Source organism: Piliocolobus tephrosceles, chromosome 1 (assembly GCF_002776525.5).
Source record: "Piliocolobus tephrosceles isolate RC106 chromosome 1, ASM277652v3, whole genome shotgun sequence".
Lineage (NCBI taxonomy): Eukaryota > Metazoa > Chordata > Mammalia > Primates > Cercopithecidae > Piliocolobus > Piliocolobus tephrosceles.
The window spans coordinates 198,538,422-198,553,095 of record NC_045434.1 but is presented as its reverse complement, the minus strand read 5'-3'; the positions used below and the strand labels follow the sequence as shown (position 1 = coordinate 198,553,095).

The 14,674-nt window shown below is 49.6% G+C and overlaps 1 protein-coding gene across 6 annotated transcripts in view; it reads right to left on the bottom strand.

The window, feature by feature from the left end:
* Nucleotides 1-1,403: 1,403 nt before the first annotated feature.
* IFNLR1 (interferon lambda receptor 1) overlaps nt 1,404-14,674 on the bottom strand; it is a 33,298-nt gene continuing 20,027 nt past the window's right edge. For 5 of the 6 annotated variants that reach the window (XM_023219648.1, XM_023219651.1, XM_023219650.1 and 2 more), the window contains 4 exons: nt 8,784-8,926; nt 6,714-6,873; nt 6,292-6,422; nt 1,404-5,127 (listed from right to left, as the gene is read on the bottom strand). In XM_023219648.1, the coding sequence (XP_023075416.1) occupies nt 4,360-5,127; nt 6,292-6,422; nt 6,714-6,873; nt 8,784-8,926 (1,202 nt within the window). In that variant the 3' untranslated portion in view covers nt 1,404-4,359. The remainder of the gene's footprint in view (nt 5,128-6,291; nt 6,423-6,713; nt 6,874-8,783; nt 8,927-14,674) is intronic. The other variant, XM_023219653.3, reaches the window with a different exon arrangement.

Below are 14,674 nucleotides of genomic sequence, written 5' to 3'. Positions count from 1 at the left end.
CTCGGCAGCCCACGTGGCAGTGGCTGCTTTCTTGTCTTGTCTGCAGACTGCTCCTTAGACTGGGAAATGCAGCCGTGGCAGGTTGGAAGGTGCCTGCTCCAGGCCCAGCCGGCCAGGGAGACTACTGAATTCCAGGGAGACGGACTTGTAGGATCAGCTAGGCTTGGGTCTAGCACCTACCCTGGCACCAATAAGTGGTGACAACTGTGGGCACAGTGCCAGACAGTCACCAGGTGGTCTTGAGAGAGTCACTGGAAACTGGGAGACCCTCGCTAATGGAGAGCCGCTGGAATGAGTTTGGGAGTGCAAAGTTAGTCACACAGGTGCTGTTCCATATCCTTTCATGGACCATAGTTGCAGTGGGGTGAGCTGTCAGCTCCAGCCTCACTGCAACAAAGGATACTGGCTGGGGACCCTGCCCTCAGCCCCATGGCACTCCCCTTTCTTGTGCACTCAGCTTGGTGGATTCCAACTGCAAGTACCTGCAATATGCCTCAGGAAACGGCCTCCACACTGGACTGATGGGAGGGAGTAGCTAGACTCTCTGGTTCCTGCCCCTGGCAGGAGGACCAAATCTGAAGTGCATCCTACATTGACTTCCAGAGCTTTCCAGGGGCATTGAGGTTCAGCTGCTCACAGCAGGGACCTGTTGATGACACACTTTGCTAGCTGCCCTCCTCCCCCACCACCCCATCTTGCCTCCATACTCCCCTCCTGGCGTTACCTGGATCACTGCACTGCTTTCTACCTTTCTACCTTTTCTCTGGGTTTGCTTCTGGGGACCTAACTCAAGACCCTTGTAGTTATTTTTTTTTTTTCGAGATGGAGTCTTGCTCTGTCACCCAGGCTGAAGTGCAGTAGTGTGATCTTGGCTCACTGCAAGCTCCGCCTCCCAGGTTCACGCCATTCTCCTGCCTCAGCCTCCGGAGTAGCTGGGACTACAGGCGCCCACCACCACGCTCAGCTAATTGTTTGCATTTTTAGTAGAGACGGGGTTTCACCGTGTTAGCCAGGACAGTCGTGATCTCCTGACCTTGTGATCCGCCTGCCTCGGCCTCCCAAAGTGCTGACATTACACGTATGAGCCACCCCGCCTGGCCAGCCCTTGTAGTCTTAACAGCTAGGTTTCCCAGAGGAGAGGTGAGGAGCCTTTGAAAAGTAAGAGAATAGGCCAGGCACAGTCACTCACACCTGTAATCCCAACCAACACTTTGGAAGGCCAAGGAGAGAAGGATTGCTTGAGCCCAGGAGTTTGAGACCAGCCTGGGCAACACAGCGAGATTCCATCTCTACAAAAACAAAAAAATCAATCAGGCCTGGTGGTGCATGCATACGCGACAGAGTGAGATGCTGTCTCACCAAAAGATAAGAGCATACACTTTTCCATTTAATTGTACGTTTTTTCTTTAAAAATAGAGCTCTTTATTTAAACAGTTTAGGGTATACCAACAAGCAGTAGGATATCATTTAAATATGACATAAACATAGCAAAAATAGGAATAAATACCAATACATAAGAACAACATATACTGTTAGTACTCTAAAGTGATACATGTTGCTTCACCTAAGGCACGAACACTTTTCACAGGATATGCTTCCAGTGCAGGCCCAGCCCACACCACACAGTTCCCACCCGCTGTGCATGTGAAAGGGCTTTGTAAACAGTTAAGTGCTGACCACACAAGACAAATTATCATACTGATTATCATGCCCTTTCCTAATGCTTCTCCTGGCTTTTTGTCAATGACTTAATGACGATAAAGGAGATGGAGTTTAGAGTTACTAGAAAACTCAAGCTACGTCAGAAATTAAACTCTGGAAAAAATTCTTTAAAAAAAATAGTAAGGTTTGGCTCGGCGCGGTGGCTCACGCCTATAATCCCAGACTTTGGGAGGCCAAGGCGGGTGGTTCACCTGAGGTCAGGAGTTCGAGACCAGCCTGGCCAGCATGATGAAACCCCGTCTCTACTAAAAATACAAAAAAATTAGCCAGGTGTGGTGGTGGGCACCTGTAATCCCAGCTACTTGGGAGGCTGAGGCAGGAGAATCACTTGAACCCGGGAGGCGGAGGTTGCAGTGAGCCGAGATCGCACCACTACACTCCAGCCGAGGCAACAAGAACAAAACTCCGACTCAAAAAAACAAAACAAAAATAGTAAGGTTTAAGAATAGAAACGGAGTGGTTATTTCATACAAGCCTAAGATGAAGCTGATGATAGCTTTTACTTTTTTGAAATTACCTCCACGAAGCAGCTCGGCTGGTTTCAGAGAGAACGTCGGTACAGGTCTGGGAATTTCCCTGGGAGCTGGCCCCGAGCCACAGCCTTCCCCAGCTCTGTGGTTTGTTTGTTCTTCCTCTTCTGAGCTCAATCTTGCGGACAAGCCTCATTGCAGGGAAAATCCCTGGGGAGACACAGGTGTGTGTTGTATGTGTGTGTGTATACGTGTGTGTGTGTGTGTGTGCCCTAGCAGTGGTGAAGGCCTCCTGACCCTTAGAAATCCTGGCTGTGACCTTCATATTTTACTGACACGGACAAGGGGTCAGAGGTTGGCCCGGCCGTGCTGAGATCGAAGCTCTAACCCTTGGGGATGTGCACGATAAGTCTTCAGAGCAGCACTGCTGGGTGACCTTGGGCAAGTGCCTTTGCCACCCTGGACATCAGCTCCTTTGCAACAAAAGGAGTGGTTTGCTAACTTTTTCTTGAGTAGTGGAAGCCCTCTAAACAAAATCTTACGTGGAAAGCCACGGTATGTAAATCAGGGCACAGTGAGGCTGCTCTGGTGAAAATGGGAGGCTCCTACAGCCCCATGGCACTCCCTGCAATGCGATCCAAGGCCTTTGGGGGACATGGTTTGAGAAGCTCTGGATGAGATGCCCTAAGAAGCTTTTCCAGTTCTGCCATTTAATGCTGTACCCTTTTGGTGGCTTTAAAACAACACAGCTCTCTGGGTTCAATGGCTTTGAAGATCCCTTCTTCACGAATCCAGAAACATTAGTCCTGGCAGGCTGAATGGCCACAGAGCCAAGGTTGTTCAGATCCTCCACCACAAAACACTTTGGTCCTCCGGGTGAAAACTCAGCTGTGCTCATCTGTATTCCGCTGGGTGTAGGTTAGCCGAGGACACATGAGGACCCCCAGGTAAGGATAGTCACCTGAATCTAGAAGGCACTGGTTTCTCATAACCAGAAGGGAGAATGGGACTTCTTTGGAACGCAGTAGTCAACCAAGGGCCTAACGTGCTGTCCAAACAGGGATTACGGGCCCAGAAGTCCGATTCCTGCCACATTACTGTCCTACTCCAATAAACGGGGTCCCTAGAAGGTGGAGCACTTGGTTCCTCCCCTGGGAAGCAGGGTTCCCATTGCTGGGTGAAGGCGGAGAGACCAGGGTCCCCTTGGGTGGGACTCTGGTTTCTGAGAGCTCACTCACCTGACTGGGAGGCAGCGAGGGTAGAAGGAAGGAGGTAGACTGGGGATGAGACAAACTGAATGGTAAGTGCTCTCAGTCACTCTGGGCTTAGGGGCCACAGGTAGGAGATGCCCAGGGGTCTCCTGGAGCCTGCATAGATGGAGAATTCTACCAGCCACCATGTAGAGAGCACCAAGAACACAGTGGGCTCCGTGCTACACACGTCTGAGATCCCCTAGAACCCTCACCACACCCAGGCGAAGCTGCAGATGAGGAAGCTGAGGCAGAGAAGGAAGGTGTCTTCCCCAAGATCACGAAACCGGTGACCAGCAGGGTGGGATTTGAACCCCGGTCTGTCTGACACTAAAACCTTATAGTGCCATGACTCCAAAGACCAGGATTTGAGGACAGCCACCCTTCCCTTCCCATCCAAAACCCTCAGCCAACTGGAGTTTTATCTGGGCCTCACCCAGAGGACCCATGAATCAGGAGGCTGAGCCCTGGGATGGGGGAGCTCAGTGGCTGCTGGGAAAGGCATGAGGTATAGCAGGTGTGCCTCCAGTGGTCTCAAGTTCCAGAGGGCCCCTTGGTGGTGTCCACCCTTGATGTCCACAGTGACCTGAGCTCACCTGTTTCATGTTGTCCGGGGATAATTGTTCCCCCGGCCTGTCACCCCAGGGACAATGGGGGTGATGACACCCCACAAACCTATGACCTCAGGCCACCCTGTGTCCACTCCTCTTGTAGCTCAGCCTAAAGCGGGTGGGTCACAGGAGGGAGGAGCATCTTATGGCTCAGTCCAACGGGCATACAGCCACTAGGTGGGCTTCCTGAAGTGCGATGCCCCTCCGCCACCTAGGAAAGGTACGGAGCCTTTCGAGTTTCTTGGGAAGCCCAGTAGTCCTCGCAAAGGCAGCAGGATCAGATTCGGTCGGAAGCCGCGGGACAGCTCACCTGGCCATGTAATACCCCAGTGTCCGGCCCCTCTCCTCGGTCCTCTGGGTGCTTTCAGCCCCCCAGCTGCCCGAATCGCTGTCCTCAGTTTCTGATTCCCTCGCCTCCTCTTCCTCCTCTTCCTCCTCAAGGCTGCTTTCCCAGCAGAAAGTCAGTGTCCGAAGAGAAACTGGGGGCCCCCCAGGGACCAGATTTGACTCTGGTGGTAAGGTGCCCCAGGTGGCCCAGGAGAGGTCATCTTTTGGGAGCTCTTCCAGGAAACCCGAGTCCATGGAGAATTCAGGTGGTGGGAGAGGTTCTTGGTGCCCGTCCCCACTCAGCCCTCGGCCTGGCCCCTTCTCAGCCAAATAGCCAGAGGATCCAGCCCTGTCCCAGGAGGAGTCCACAGTGCTGGCCCAGCTTTTATCTGAAGAATCCCAAGCAGAGGAGCCTTCGCCTGGGAGCAGAGGAGCCCTGGGCCTCCCTGAGTCCACCCCACCAACCTCCGAGTGTCCTGGAACCTGGTGCTCTTGCCCCAGGAAAGAAGGTGGCTCAATGTAGGGCTGGAAGCTGACGCCGTCTTCTGTATCCTCCTCCTCCTCCTCGTCCTCGTCCTCTGCAAGGTCCTTCTTCCATCCTGCCTGTTGTGTGGCTGGGGCCCTGACTCTAGGTGTCGGCCTGACCCCTCTGGTCAGTTCCTTTTGGGGACAGAGGAGCAAGTCGTTCAGGGACTCTGGTCTGCTGGGCTGAAAGGTTGCCACAGGATATGTGTGTCCAGAAAAGTCCTGATTTGGGTAGGGGAGAGAAGAACAGAAAATTTAGGCTTTCCTGAAGCACAATTATCTTCATCTGAATTCCCCTAGAAACAGACCTGAGACAAGGCTTCAAGTGTAAGCAGTTTCTTTGGGAGGTGATCCCAGGACACACCAGATGGGACTGGGGGAGCAGCCAGGAAGTGGGGTGTTATCAAGCAGCTGACCACTAAGGCTACTGGCACTTAATCCTGCTGGGAACTCAGGGAGCCACTGGGGCACACGCACCTCGGAGCGATCCTAGGAGGGGGATGCTCCTGGGCTCTTTACCCACAGTCATTGTTGAGGAATGGAATTGCTGGTGGCTCTGACACTTGCAGGCTGCCACATGCAGGGGCAGTGTGGGCTCCAGAGGCCAGAGAAAGCCCACTGGGTGCAGGCACTGGGAGTTGCAAGTCCAGCTGGTGTGCTCTTAACAGGAAGGCTGAGGGCACGGGGCAGCGCACAGGCATGTCTACCCGAGGTTGTCACTCTGACAGTTAGTGGGATTCTCCTACAGATCCTGGAGCCAGGAAATTTGGAAATGCTCCCTTTGCCACCCTGCCATGATGCAGGGACACTCAGAACCCATCCTCAAAGCCCCCATGCCCATCGGAGCCTTGCCTATGCCCAAGCTGCCCCCGCCAGCCCTCATGTGAACAGGGCCAACCCATATCACCTCCTGGGCTTCCCCTGCCCAAGCTGTCCCCTAGATTCTAAGGGAGAGACCCAGCAGACCAGGGAAGAAACTCCAAAGTCAGCCAGGGCACAGCTCATCCTGGGTTAAAGTGTGAACTAAAAATTGGGACTCTTTTAAGATGTCCCCTTTGGTGCCTCCTCTCCTCCTCCCCTTCTGGGTATCTCTCCTGAGGTCCAAGGCCGGGGGCTCTGCTCCCAGCAGCTGACACATCCTTAGCAGAGGTGAAGTTATTTATCTCAAAGGAACTTAAGGCACTCCTCCCTCCAGGGCCTATTTGGCATTTTATTCAGGACTAAATGAATGCATTACTAAAGGTGGAAATTCAGACACAAAGATAGATGTTTTGGTCCAAGAGTCTGGACCATCTTGATATTCTATCTGAACAACTCATAGCTCCAGCCCCACTCCCTTACTCTCAACCCCTCCCCACCTGCCGCATACCCCCAGATTTGCTATACCAGGGCCCGTGGCATCTTTGCCCGCTGAAACCAGGGGTTCCCCATGAGGCTCTTCCAGATCACACCCCCTGCGGCAATTACTAACAGCAGTATCAGAAGCGATGGCAGCACCAGGAAAGCCCAGTTGGCTTCTAAGGAAGGAAAAATAACAATGAGAGAAACAACAATGGCTCTTGTCTACAACTGCACCGGTGCTGAGTGCTTCCCATACATTACCCTATTTAATCCTCATAAGAATAAACCTATCCTGCAGACTGTGCAAACCAAGGTTTGGAGCATTATGTAAGCTGCCCAAAGACACACAATGAGTGTGGTTTTAATCCCGGCGAGTCTATCTCTAGGCCCATGCTCTTAACCACTGTGTCACAAAGCTCCCAAGGCCCAGAGGGAAAGTTCCCCCTTCTGCACCACTTGGTACCCACCTGGAACCTCCAGCAGGAAGCACGTGGGCTTAGAGAACTCGCTGTATTTCGGGACACTGAAGGTGTAGATAGTTCTGGCACTGAGGCAGTGGCGTTCGCTGGCAGCTGGCTGGAGGGTGATCCGGACTGGCTGGCCATGGGGAGTGACTGGAAATAGGGTCTGTTTGGAAAAGAAGCAGAGAGTGGCAGAGCTGCTGTGGGGACTGGTTTCACACAACCAGGACAGAGTGGGGTTGGCAGACATGGTAGGGTGTTTTTTTTTTTTTTTTTTTTTTTTTTCTGTAGGGGGTAGGGTCTGGCTCTGTTACCCAGGCCAAAGTGCAGTGGTGTGATCACAGCTCACTGCAGCCTCAAACTCCTGGGCTCAAGCAATCCTCCTACTTCAGCTCTCCAAGTAGCTAGGCACTACAGATTCACAACCACCATACCTGGGTAATTCTTTAAAATTATTTTTTGTACAGACAAAGTCTTACTGTTGCCCAGGCTGGTCTCGAACTCCCAGCCTCAAGTGATCCTCCCTCCTTGCCTGAACCTTCTATTCTTTTCCTGCATTAAAGTTTAAGCACTGAGGAAGCACTTCCCAACACTACGTGAGTTCTTTTCATCTGAGTCTCGAGGTAGGGATAGCCACGGTTCAAGCAGCCTGCCACGTGGGGTCGCCCTGGTGTACACCCCCATTAAGGTCCCTACTTTGAGAAGCAGATTCTTCAGGCTTTCCATCTTGGGGTCTCCCAGTCTATCAGCAGTGGAGGAAACCTCTACAGATGTCTCTCTGGTATGGAAGGCACAGGCCACGTGTGATTACTGAGTATGTGAAATGCATCTGGTCCACACTGACAGGTGTTCCAAGTACAAAACACACATCAGATTTTAAAGAAGTAGAGAAAAAGAATGTAAAAGATCTCAATCACTTTTATCAGAATTGCTCATTGAAATGATACCATTCAATTGGATGAAGTAAAATCTGTTATTAAAATTCGATTTACCTGTCTCTTTTTACTTAACATGGAACACTTAAAACTGCACATGTGGCTTGCATTATATTTCTTTCTATTGGGCAGTGCTGGTCTAGAATATTTCTGAGGTTCTTCAAGGCAGAAACCACACTGGATTCAGATCTATAATCCCCGGAACTCAGAGTATGCAAAAGATCGGGAGTGTAAATGTTGCTTTAGTGGAAGCAAGAACAATCAAGAACAGGGGCCCAGGGACCAAGTCTGGCTGGCCGGTTGTTTATGTAAAAAGTTTTATTTTTTGTTTTTTTGAGACAAGGTCTCACTCTGTTGCCCAGAAGTGCAGTGGTGCGATCACAGCTCACTGTAGCCTCGCTTCCTTAGCTCAAGCGATCCTCCTGCCTCAGCATCCTGAGTAGCTGGGACCACAAGCCTGCGTCACCACACCTAGCTTTGTTTTTTTTTTGTTTTTGTTTTTGTTTTTTTTTTTTTTTTGTAGAGACAGTGTTTCACCATGTTCCCCAGGCTGGTCTTGAACTCCTAGGCTAAGGTAATCCTCCCACCTCGGCCTCCCAAAGTGCTGAGATTACAGGCCTAAGCCACCACACCTAGCCTGTAAACAGTTTTACTGGAACCCAGTGATGCCCATTCATTTACATATAGGCTGCAGCTCCTTTTGTGCTGCAACTGCAGTGTTGAGTAGTCCTAAGGCCCACGAAGCCGAACACATCCACTATCTGGCTTTCTTCAGGAAAGTTTGCCAACCCTCGCTGTAAATAAATGCAGCTATACACACATACCTACACAGAAAACAAATCTGAAATTGGATATACACCAGAGTGATGTGTGGTCATCTCTGGGTACTTTTGGTTTGCTTCTTAGAGCTTATCTGTATTTTTCAGTTTTTCTGTACTGAATCTGGTGACTTGGCAAGCAGGCCTCTTGTAGGTCATCATACTTTGACCAGATTTTATCAGGGCTGACTGCCAGAAGTCAAGGGTGTTCAGGGAAGGCTTCCTGGAGGAGGTGTGCAGGAGCAGGCTGGGAGGGTGAGAAGAAGGGGTAAGAAGGGGTGGAGGAGCCGGCCTAGCCTGGGGGCAGGAAAGGAGCTTCCCACCTTGTTTCCGGCCCCCTCCTTCCAGAATGCCACCTCATACTTCAGATCCAGTGGGGGCATGCAGGGGGGCAGCTGGTACGTGGCATTGGCACTTAGGATCTCTTCCGTCTGGGTGAGCACCAGGACAGGTGGGGCTGGCTCCACTGTAGAAACAGAGCAGGACCTGTCAGTAATCCCGAGGGGCCACACTGCCTCCACCCCTCAAGACCAGAGAGCTCTCTTGGAAATGGAAAAGCAACTAGCATGTTTCAAACACTTCTTGTGCACCTAGAACCTTATAATCTGTTATTTCAGCCTTGCACTGACCCTGGGAGGGAGATACCACTATTCTCATTTCATAGAGGGGAAAACAGGCTTAGAGATGAGAGGTGACCCAGGCAAGCTCTCTGCTGACCTGCCTTCTCTCATGCCATCCCGTCCGCCTGGGACGGGATGTCCCACATGTCACTGGCCTGGCAGATCCTGCCCATGTGGATTCATTTCCTATCACTGCCATAACAAATGACCACACACACAGTGGCTTAAAAATGATACAAACTTATTATCTCACAGTTATCTAGGTCAGAAGTCCAGGTGGGCTCAGCTGGTTCCTCCACTCTGGGTCTCACATCTGGAACCACTAGGGGTGAAGACACTTCCAAGCCCCCTTGGGTTGTCAGCAAAACTTAGTTCTTTGTGGCTGTCGGGCTGTGGTCCCTGTTTCCTGGCCAGTTGTTAGTGGGAGCCTCTCAGCTCTGGAAGGCACCCACATTTTTCATCACGTTACCACTCCATCGTCAAACCAGAAACGGCACTGTGGAATCCTGTTTATGCTTCAAATCTCTCTCACTTCCCCTTCTGCCGCTTCTCTTCTGCCTCCAGCTGGAGAAAGTTTTAAAGGCTCATGGGATTAGATTGGGCCCATCTGGATTATCCAGGATAACTTCACTATTTGAAGCTCTAGGTCTCAGTCCATTCTGTGTTGTTATTACAGAATATCACAGGCTGGGTAATTTATAATGAACAGAAATGTATTTGGCTCATGTTTCTGGAGACTTGGAAGTCAAAGAGCATGGCACTGGCATCTGGCAAGGGCCTTTGTGCTGTGTTATCCCATGGTGGAAGGTGGAAAGGCAGGAGAGGGTGAGAGTGAGCCAGCAAGAGAGGGCAGAACTCACTTTTCTTTTCTTTTCTTCTTCTTCTTCTTCTTTTTTTTTTTGAGACAGAGTCTTGCTCTGTCATCCAGACTGCTGGAGTACAATGGGGTGATCTCAGTTCACTGCAACCTCCGCCTCCTGCATTCATGTGATCCTTCTGCTTCAGCCTCCTGAGCAGCTGGGGACAGGCGCCTGCCACCACTCCCGGATACGTTTTTGTATTTTTTAGTAGAGACAGAGTTTCACCATGTTGGCCGGGCTGGTCTCAAACAACTGACTTCAAGTGACCCACCAGCCTTGGCCCCCCAAAGTGCTGAGTGGCATAAGCCACTGCCCCTGGCCAGAACTCACTTTTTAACAATCCTTTCTTGATAAACACACTCCCGAAAGATTGACATTAATCTATTCATGGGGGCAGAGTTATTAAGGACTAAATCACCTTTTAACAGGGCCACTTCTTAATGCAATCACAATGATGATGAAATGTCAACAGGAGTTTTAGAGGGGACATTCAAACCATAGCAGTCTATAACCTTAATTAACATTCCTACTGCCGGCCGGGTGCGGTGACTCATGTCTGTAATCCCAGCACTTTGGGAGGCTGAGGTGGATGGATCACAAGGTCAGGAGATCGAGACCATCCTGGCTAACATGGTGAAAGCCCGTCTCTACTAAAAATGCAAAACAATTAGCCAGGTGTGGTGGTGGGCACCTGTAGTCCCAGCTACTCAGGAGGCTGAGCCAGGAGAATGGCGTGAACCCAGGAGGCGGAGCTTGCAGTGAGCCGAGATCTGGCCACTGCACTCCAGCCTGGGTGACAGAGCGAGATTCCGTCTCAAAAAAAAAAAAAAAAAAGATTCTTACTGCCATGCAATACTGACATCTAACACATTCGCAGCTTCTGGGGATTAGGGCAGAGCACCTTTAGAGGGTCATTCTGCCTACCATGGTCTTCCCTCTGTCCCCCACCCAAAATCCACATCTCTTTCTTTCTTTCTTTTTTTTTTTTTTTGAGATGGAGTTTCACTCTTGTTGCCCAGGCTGGAGTGCAATGGCGTGAACTCAGCTCACCGCAACTTCCGCCTCCCGGGTTCAAGCAATTCTCCTGCCTCAGCCTCCTGAGTAGCTGGGATTATAGGCATGTGACACCACGCCTGGCTAATTTTGTATTTTTAGTAGTGATGGGGTTTCTCCATGTTGGTCAGGCTGGTTTTGAACTTCCAACCTCAGCTGACCTGCCCGCCTCGGCCTCCCAAAGTGCTGGGATTACAGGCATGAGCCACCATACCTGGCCCACATCTCTTTCAAATGCAAAATCCATTCACTCCATCCCAATGTCCCCCAATGTCTCATCTCATTACAGCATCAACTCAAATTCCCAAATCAACAATATCTAAATCAGAGTCAAATAGACTCTGGGCATAGTCCAGTCAGTACAACTCCCGGGACACAGTTTCTCTTCATCTGTGGGCCAGAAAAACTTAAGTTATCTGTTCCCAACATAAAATGTGGGACAGGCACAGGATAACAGTTGCAGACAATCTGGCTTAAGTATGGTGAAATGGAAGGGACAATGGGGTCATGGTCCAACACAGTTTGAAAATCCAGCCAAGAAAACTCCATTAGGTTTCAAGGCTTGGGAAGAATTCTCTTTCGCTCTTAGCACTGCCCTTTGAGCTTCTGGTTTCACCATCTGAGTCATCCTTCCTTTTCACTAAAGGTAGCCAGTGTTTGCAGCTAAGTAGTTTTACCAGTCTGCATCTCACCAGTAGAAACTGGAGAGTCCAACAGCCTTCTTTGATTTCATATGCTCTGTGTTCCATTTAGCCCAAGATAACAGTGTTTCTGTGGATGTAAAGTTCTCAGGAACTTTATGGATCTCCTATGGATGTCATGGGGGAATCCACTGCATTATTAGATAAAAGCCAGGTGCATAAATCTTTTTTTCAGAGAAGCCCTTCTCTACTTTTGGCTCCAGCTGAGATGGCTGAGGGACAATGCTCTTCAGCTTCCTAGAAGTCCCCTGGTTTGATTGAAGGGGACTGTGAGTTACAATCTTAATCTCCTCAAAAAGCCTTTTGAGCGACTGAGTACTTTGATCTTTTATCTTCCTGAAGTTTGGTACAATCATGTACTTGTCTGTTTCTCTATGTCACACTTTTCGGAGCAATCTCTTTCTTTCTTTCTTTTTTTTGAGATAGAGTCTTGCTCTGTCACCCAGGCTGGAGTGCAGTGGCCTGATCTTGGCTCACTGCAACCTCCACCTCTTGGGTTCAACTGATCCTCCCACCTCAGCCTCCTGAGTAGCTGGGATTACAGGTGCCCACTACCACACCCACCTAATTTTCGTATTTTTAGTAGAGATGAGGTTTCCCCATATTGGCTAGGCTGGTCTCAAACTCCTGACCTCAGGTGATCTGCTCACCTCAGACTGATTACAGACATGAGCCACTGCGCCCAGCCACAATCTCTTAATTTTATGGTTTTTTGTATAGGTTGAGAACTTCCCAAATCATCAAGTCCTGATTCCTTTCTGTTTAAGTTCTTCCTTCATTTTCTCTCTTTCCTCTTACATGTTACTGTAAGTGGCAGGAAGAAACCAGGCCGTGCCTTCCACATTTTATTTGGAAACCTCCTCCGATAAGCATTCAAATTCATCATTTACAAGATCTGCTTCCCACAAGACTGCAGGACACAATTCTGCTAAGCTTTCTACCAGTATGGAACAAGGCTCTCCCTCTCTCGAGTTTTCAATAACGCGTTCCTTACCTTGCGAAGCAGTGTCTTGAGTGTCAGTGTGTCTACTAACAGGCTGTTCATGATGATTGAGGTATTCTTGGAGGGGATTTAGCTTTTCTCTAAAATGCAGCTTGTTTCTCTCTGCACTCTGATTCTTTAACTTCCACATTCCTACTGACAGTCTGTTGAGGGCCCTCTAGCCTTGCCCAGTGGCTTGAAGATGGAGAGGGCAATGTGACAAGGAATACGTCAGCCAGAGAAAACTAAATACAACACCTTTCAAGTTCTAACTAAAATGCTACTTCTTCCATGTAGCCTTCCCTGATTCCCAGCCAGCAGGGATCTCTGACCACACTAGTCACCTTTGCCCCATGTTTGTGGTCAAGGTAAACACGTGGCTTCTTCATGATGCCATTACTTACATGTTTAGGAAACATCCATAGGATACTGACTAGGTATCAAGCTTTGGGAAGGGAGCTGAGGGGAATGGGGAGACGAGGCCTCCTTGTATCCTGATCTCCAGGAGCTGAAAGCTTTGGGGTAAATGAAATATGCAAACTACCAAAACAAAGTGATCAGGGCCACAGCTGAGAGCAGGAAAACTGTGGAGGCAGTGTAAAGGCCGGAAGGGTCACCCTGGCTTGGGATGTGGGGCTGAAGAATCAGGAGAAATTCAGGGAGGACGTGAAAATTAATGAGAACATTTTAAATATCTTTGTGTCTTTCCCTTTATTCTTCTAATGTCTTATTCCTACCCTTCCAGCAATTATTGTGGTTTGTCTACCATTCTTTTAGCCAGACAGCCTTCCTGTCTGCCTTGTTATCCTTCCTTTCCTTCTCATCCATCCATCCATCCATCCATCCATCCATCCATCCATCCATCCTTCCCAACCACCCTTCCTTTCTTCTCAATCATCCTTTCTAACCAATATTTTTTCCTTCCTGTGCCTCTTTTCTTATTATTCATTTATACTTCCCATCTTTTATCTCACCAGTCAGCCTTCTAACCTACTCATCCATTCTTCTCATCCATCCATTCATCTTTTCTCTTCTACCTTTCTATACATCCTTCCTTCTCGTCTTTCCGTCCTTCCTTCCTCACTTCTCCTTTGCCCCAGCCCTTCCTTCCCTGCTTGGATGTCCTGCTTTTCTTCTATACTATCTACCCACCTGTCTCATCCACCCGTCTGCCTTTTCTTCTGCCTTCTGTGATGGTTAAATTTTTTCTTTCTTTAAGACAGGGTGTTGCTCTGTCATCCAGACTGAAGTGCAATGGAACAATCATGGCTCACTGCAGCCCTGACCTCCTGGGCTCAAGTCATCCTCCCACCTTGGCCTCCCAAATAGCTGGGACCACAGGTGCACACCACCATACTCAGCGAATTTATTTATTTATTTATTTATTTATTTATTTATTTATTTATTTTGTAGAGATGAGGTCTCCCTATGTTGCCCAGGCTGGTCTTGAACTCCTGGGCTCAAGGGATCTGCCTACCTCATCCTCAAGGGATCTTCCCACCTTGGCCTCCCAAAGTGATGGGATTACAGGTGTGAGCCACAGTGCTTGGCCTGTGATGGTTAATTTTATGTGTCAATTTAACTGCACTAAGGGATATCCAGGTAGATAGTAAAACATTATTTCTGGGCCCATCTGTGAGGATTTTTCCAGAAGAGATTAACATTTTAATCAGTAGATTTGGTGAAGATCTGTCCTCACCAGTGTGGACAGGCATCATCCAATCCCCTGATGGCCCAAAGAGAACAAAAAAACGGAGGAGGAATGGCACATTTACGCGCTCTCTTCCTGAGCTAGCACATCAGCTTCTCCTGCCCTTGGACATCGGAGCTTCCTGTCCTCAGGCATTTGGACTCTGGGACTTATACCAGTGGCCCCTCTGATTGTCGGGCCTGTCGCCTTGGACTGGAGGTTACACCAGTGCTCCCCTGGTCTTGGGTCTTCAGACTCAGATGGAATCACACCACAAGCTTTCTTGGTTGTCCAGCACATGACCGCAT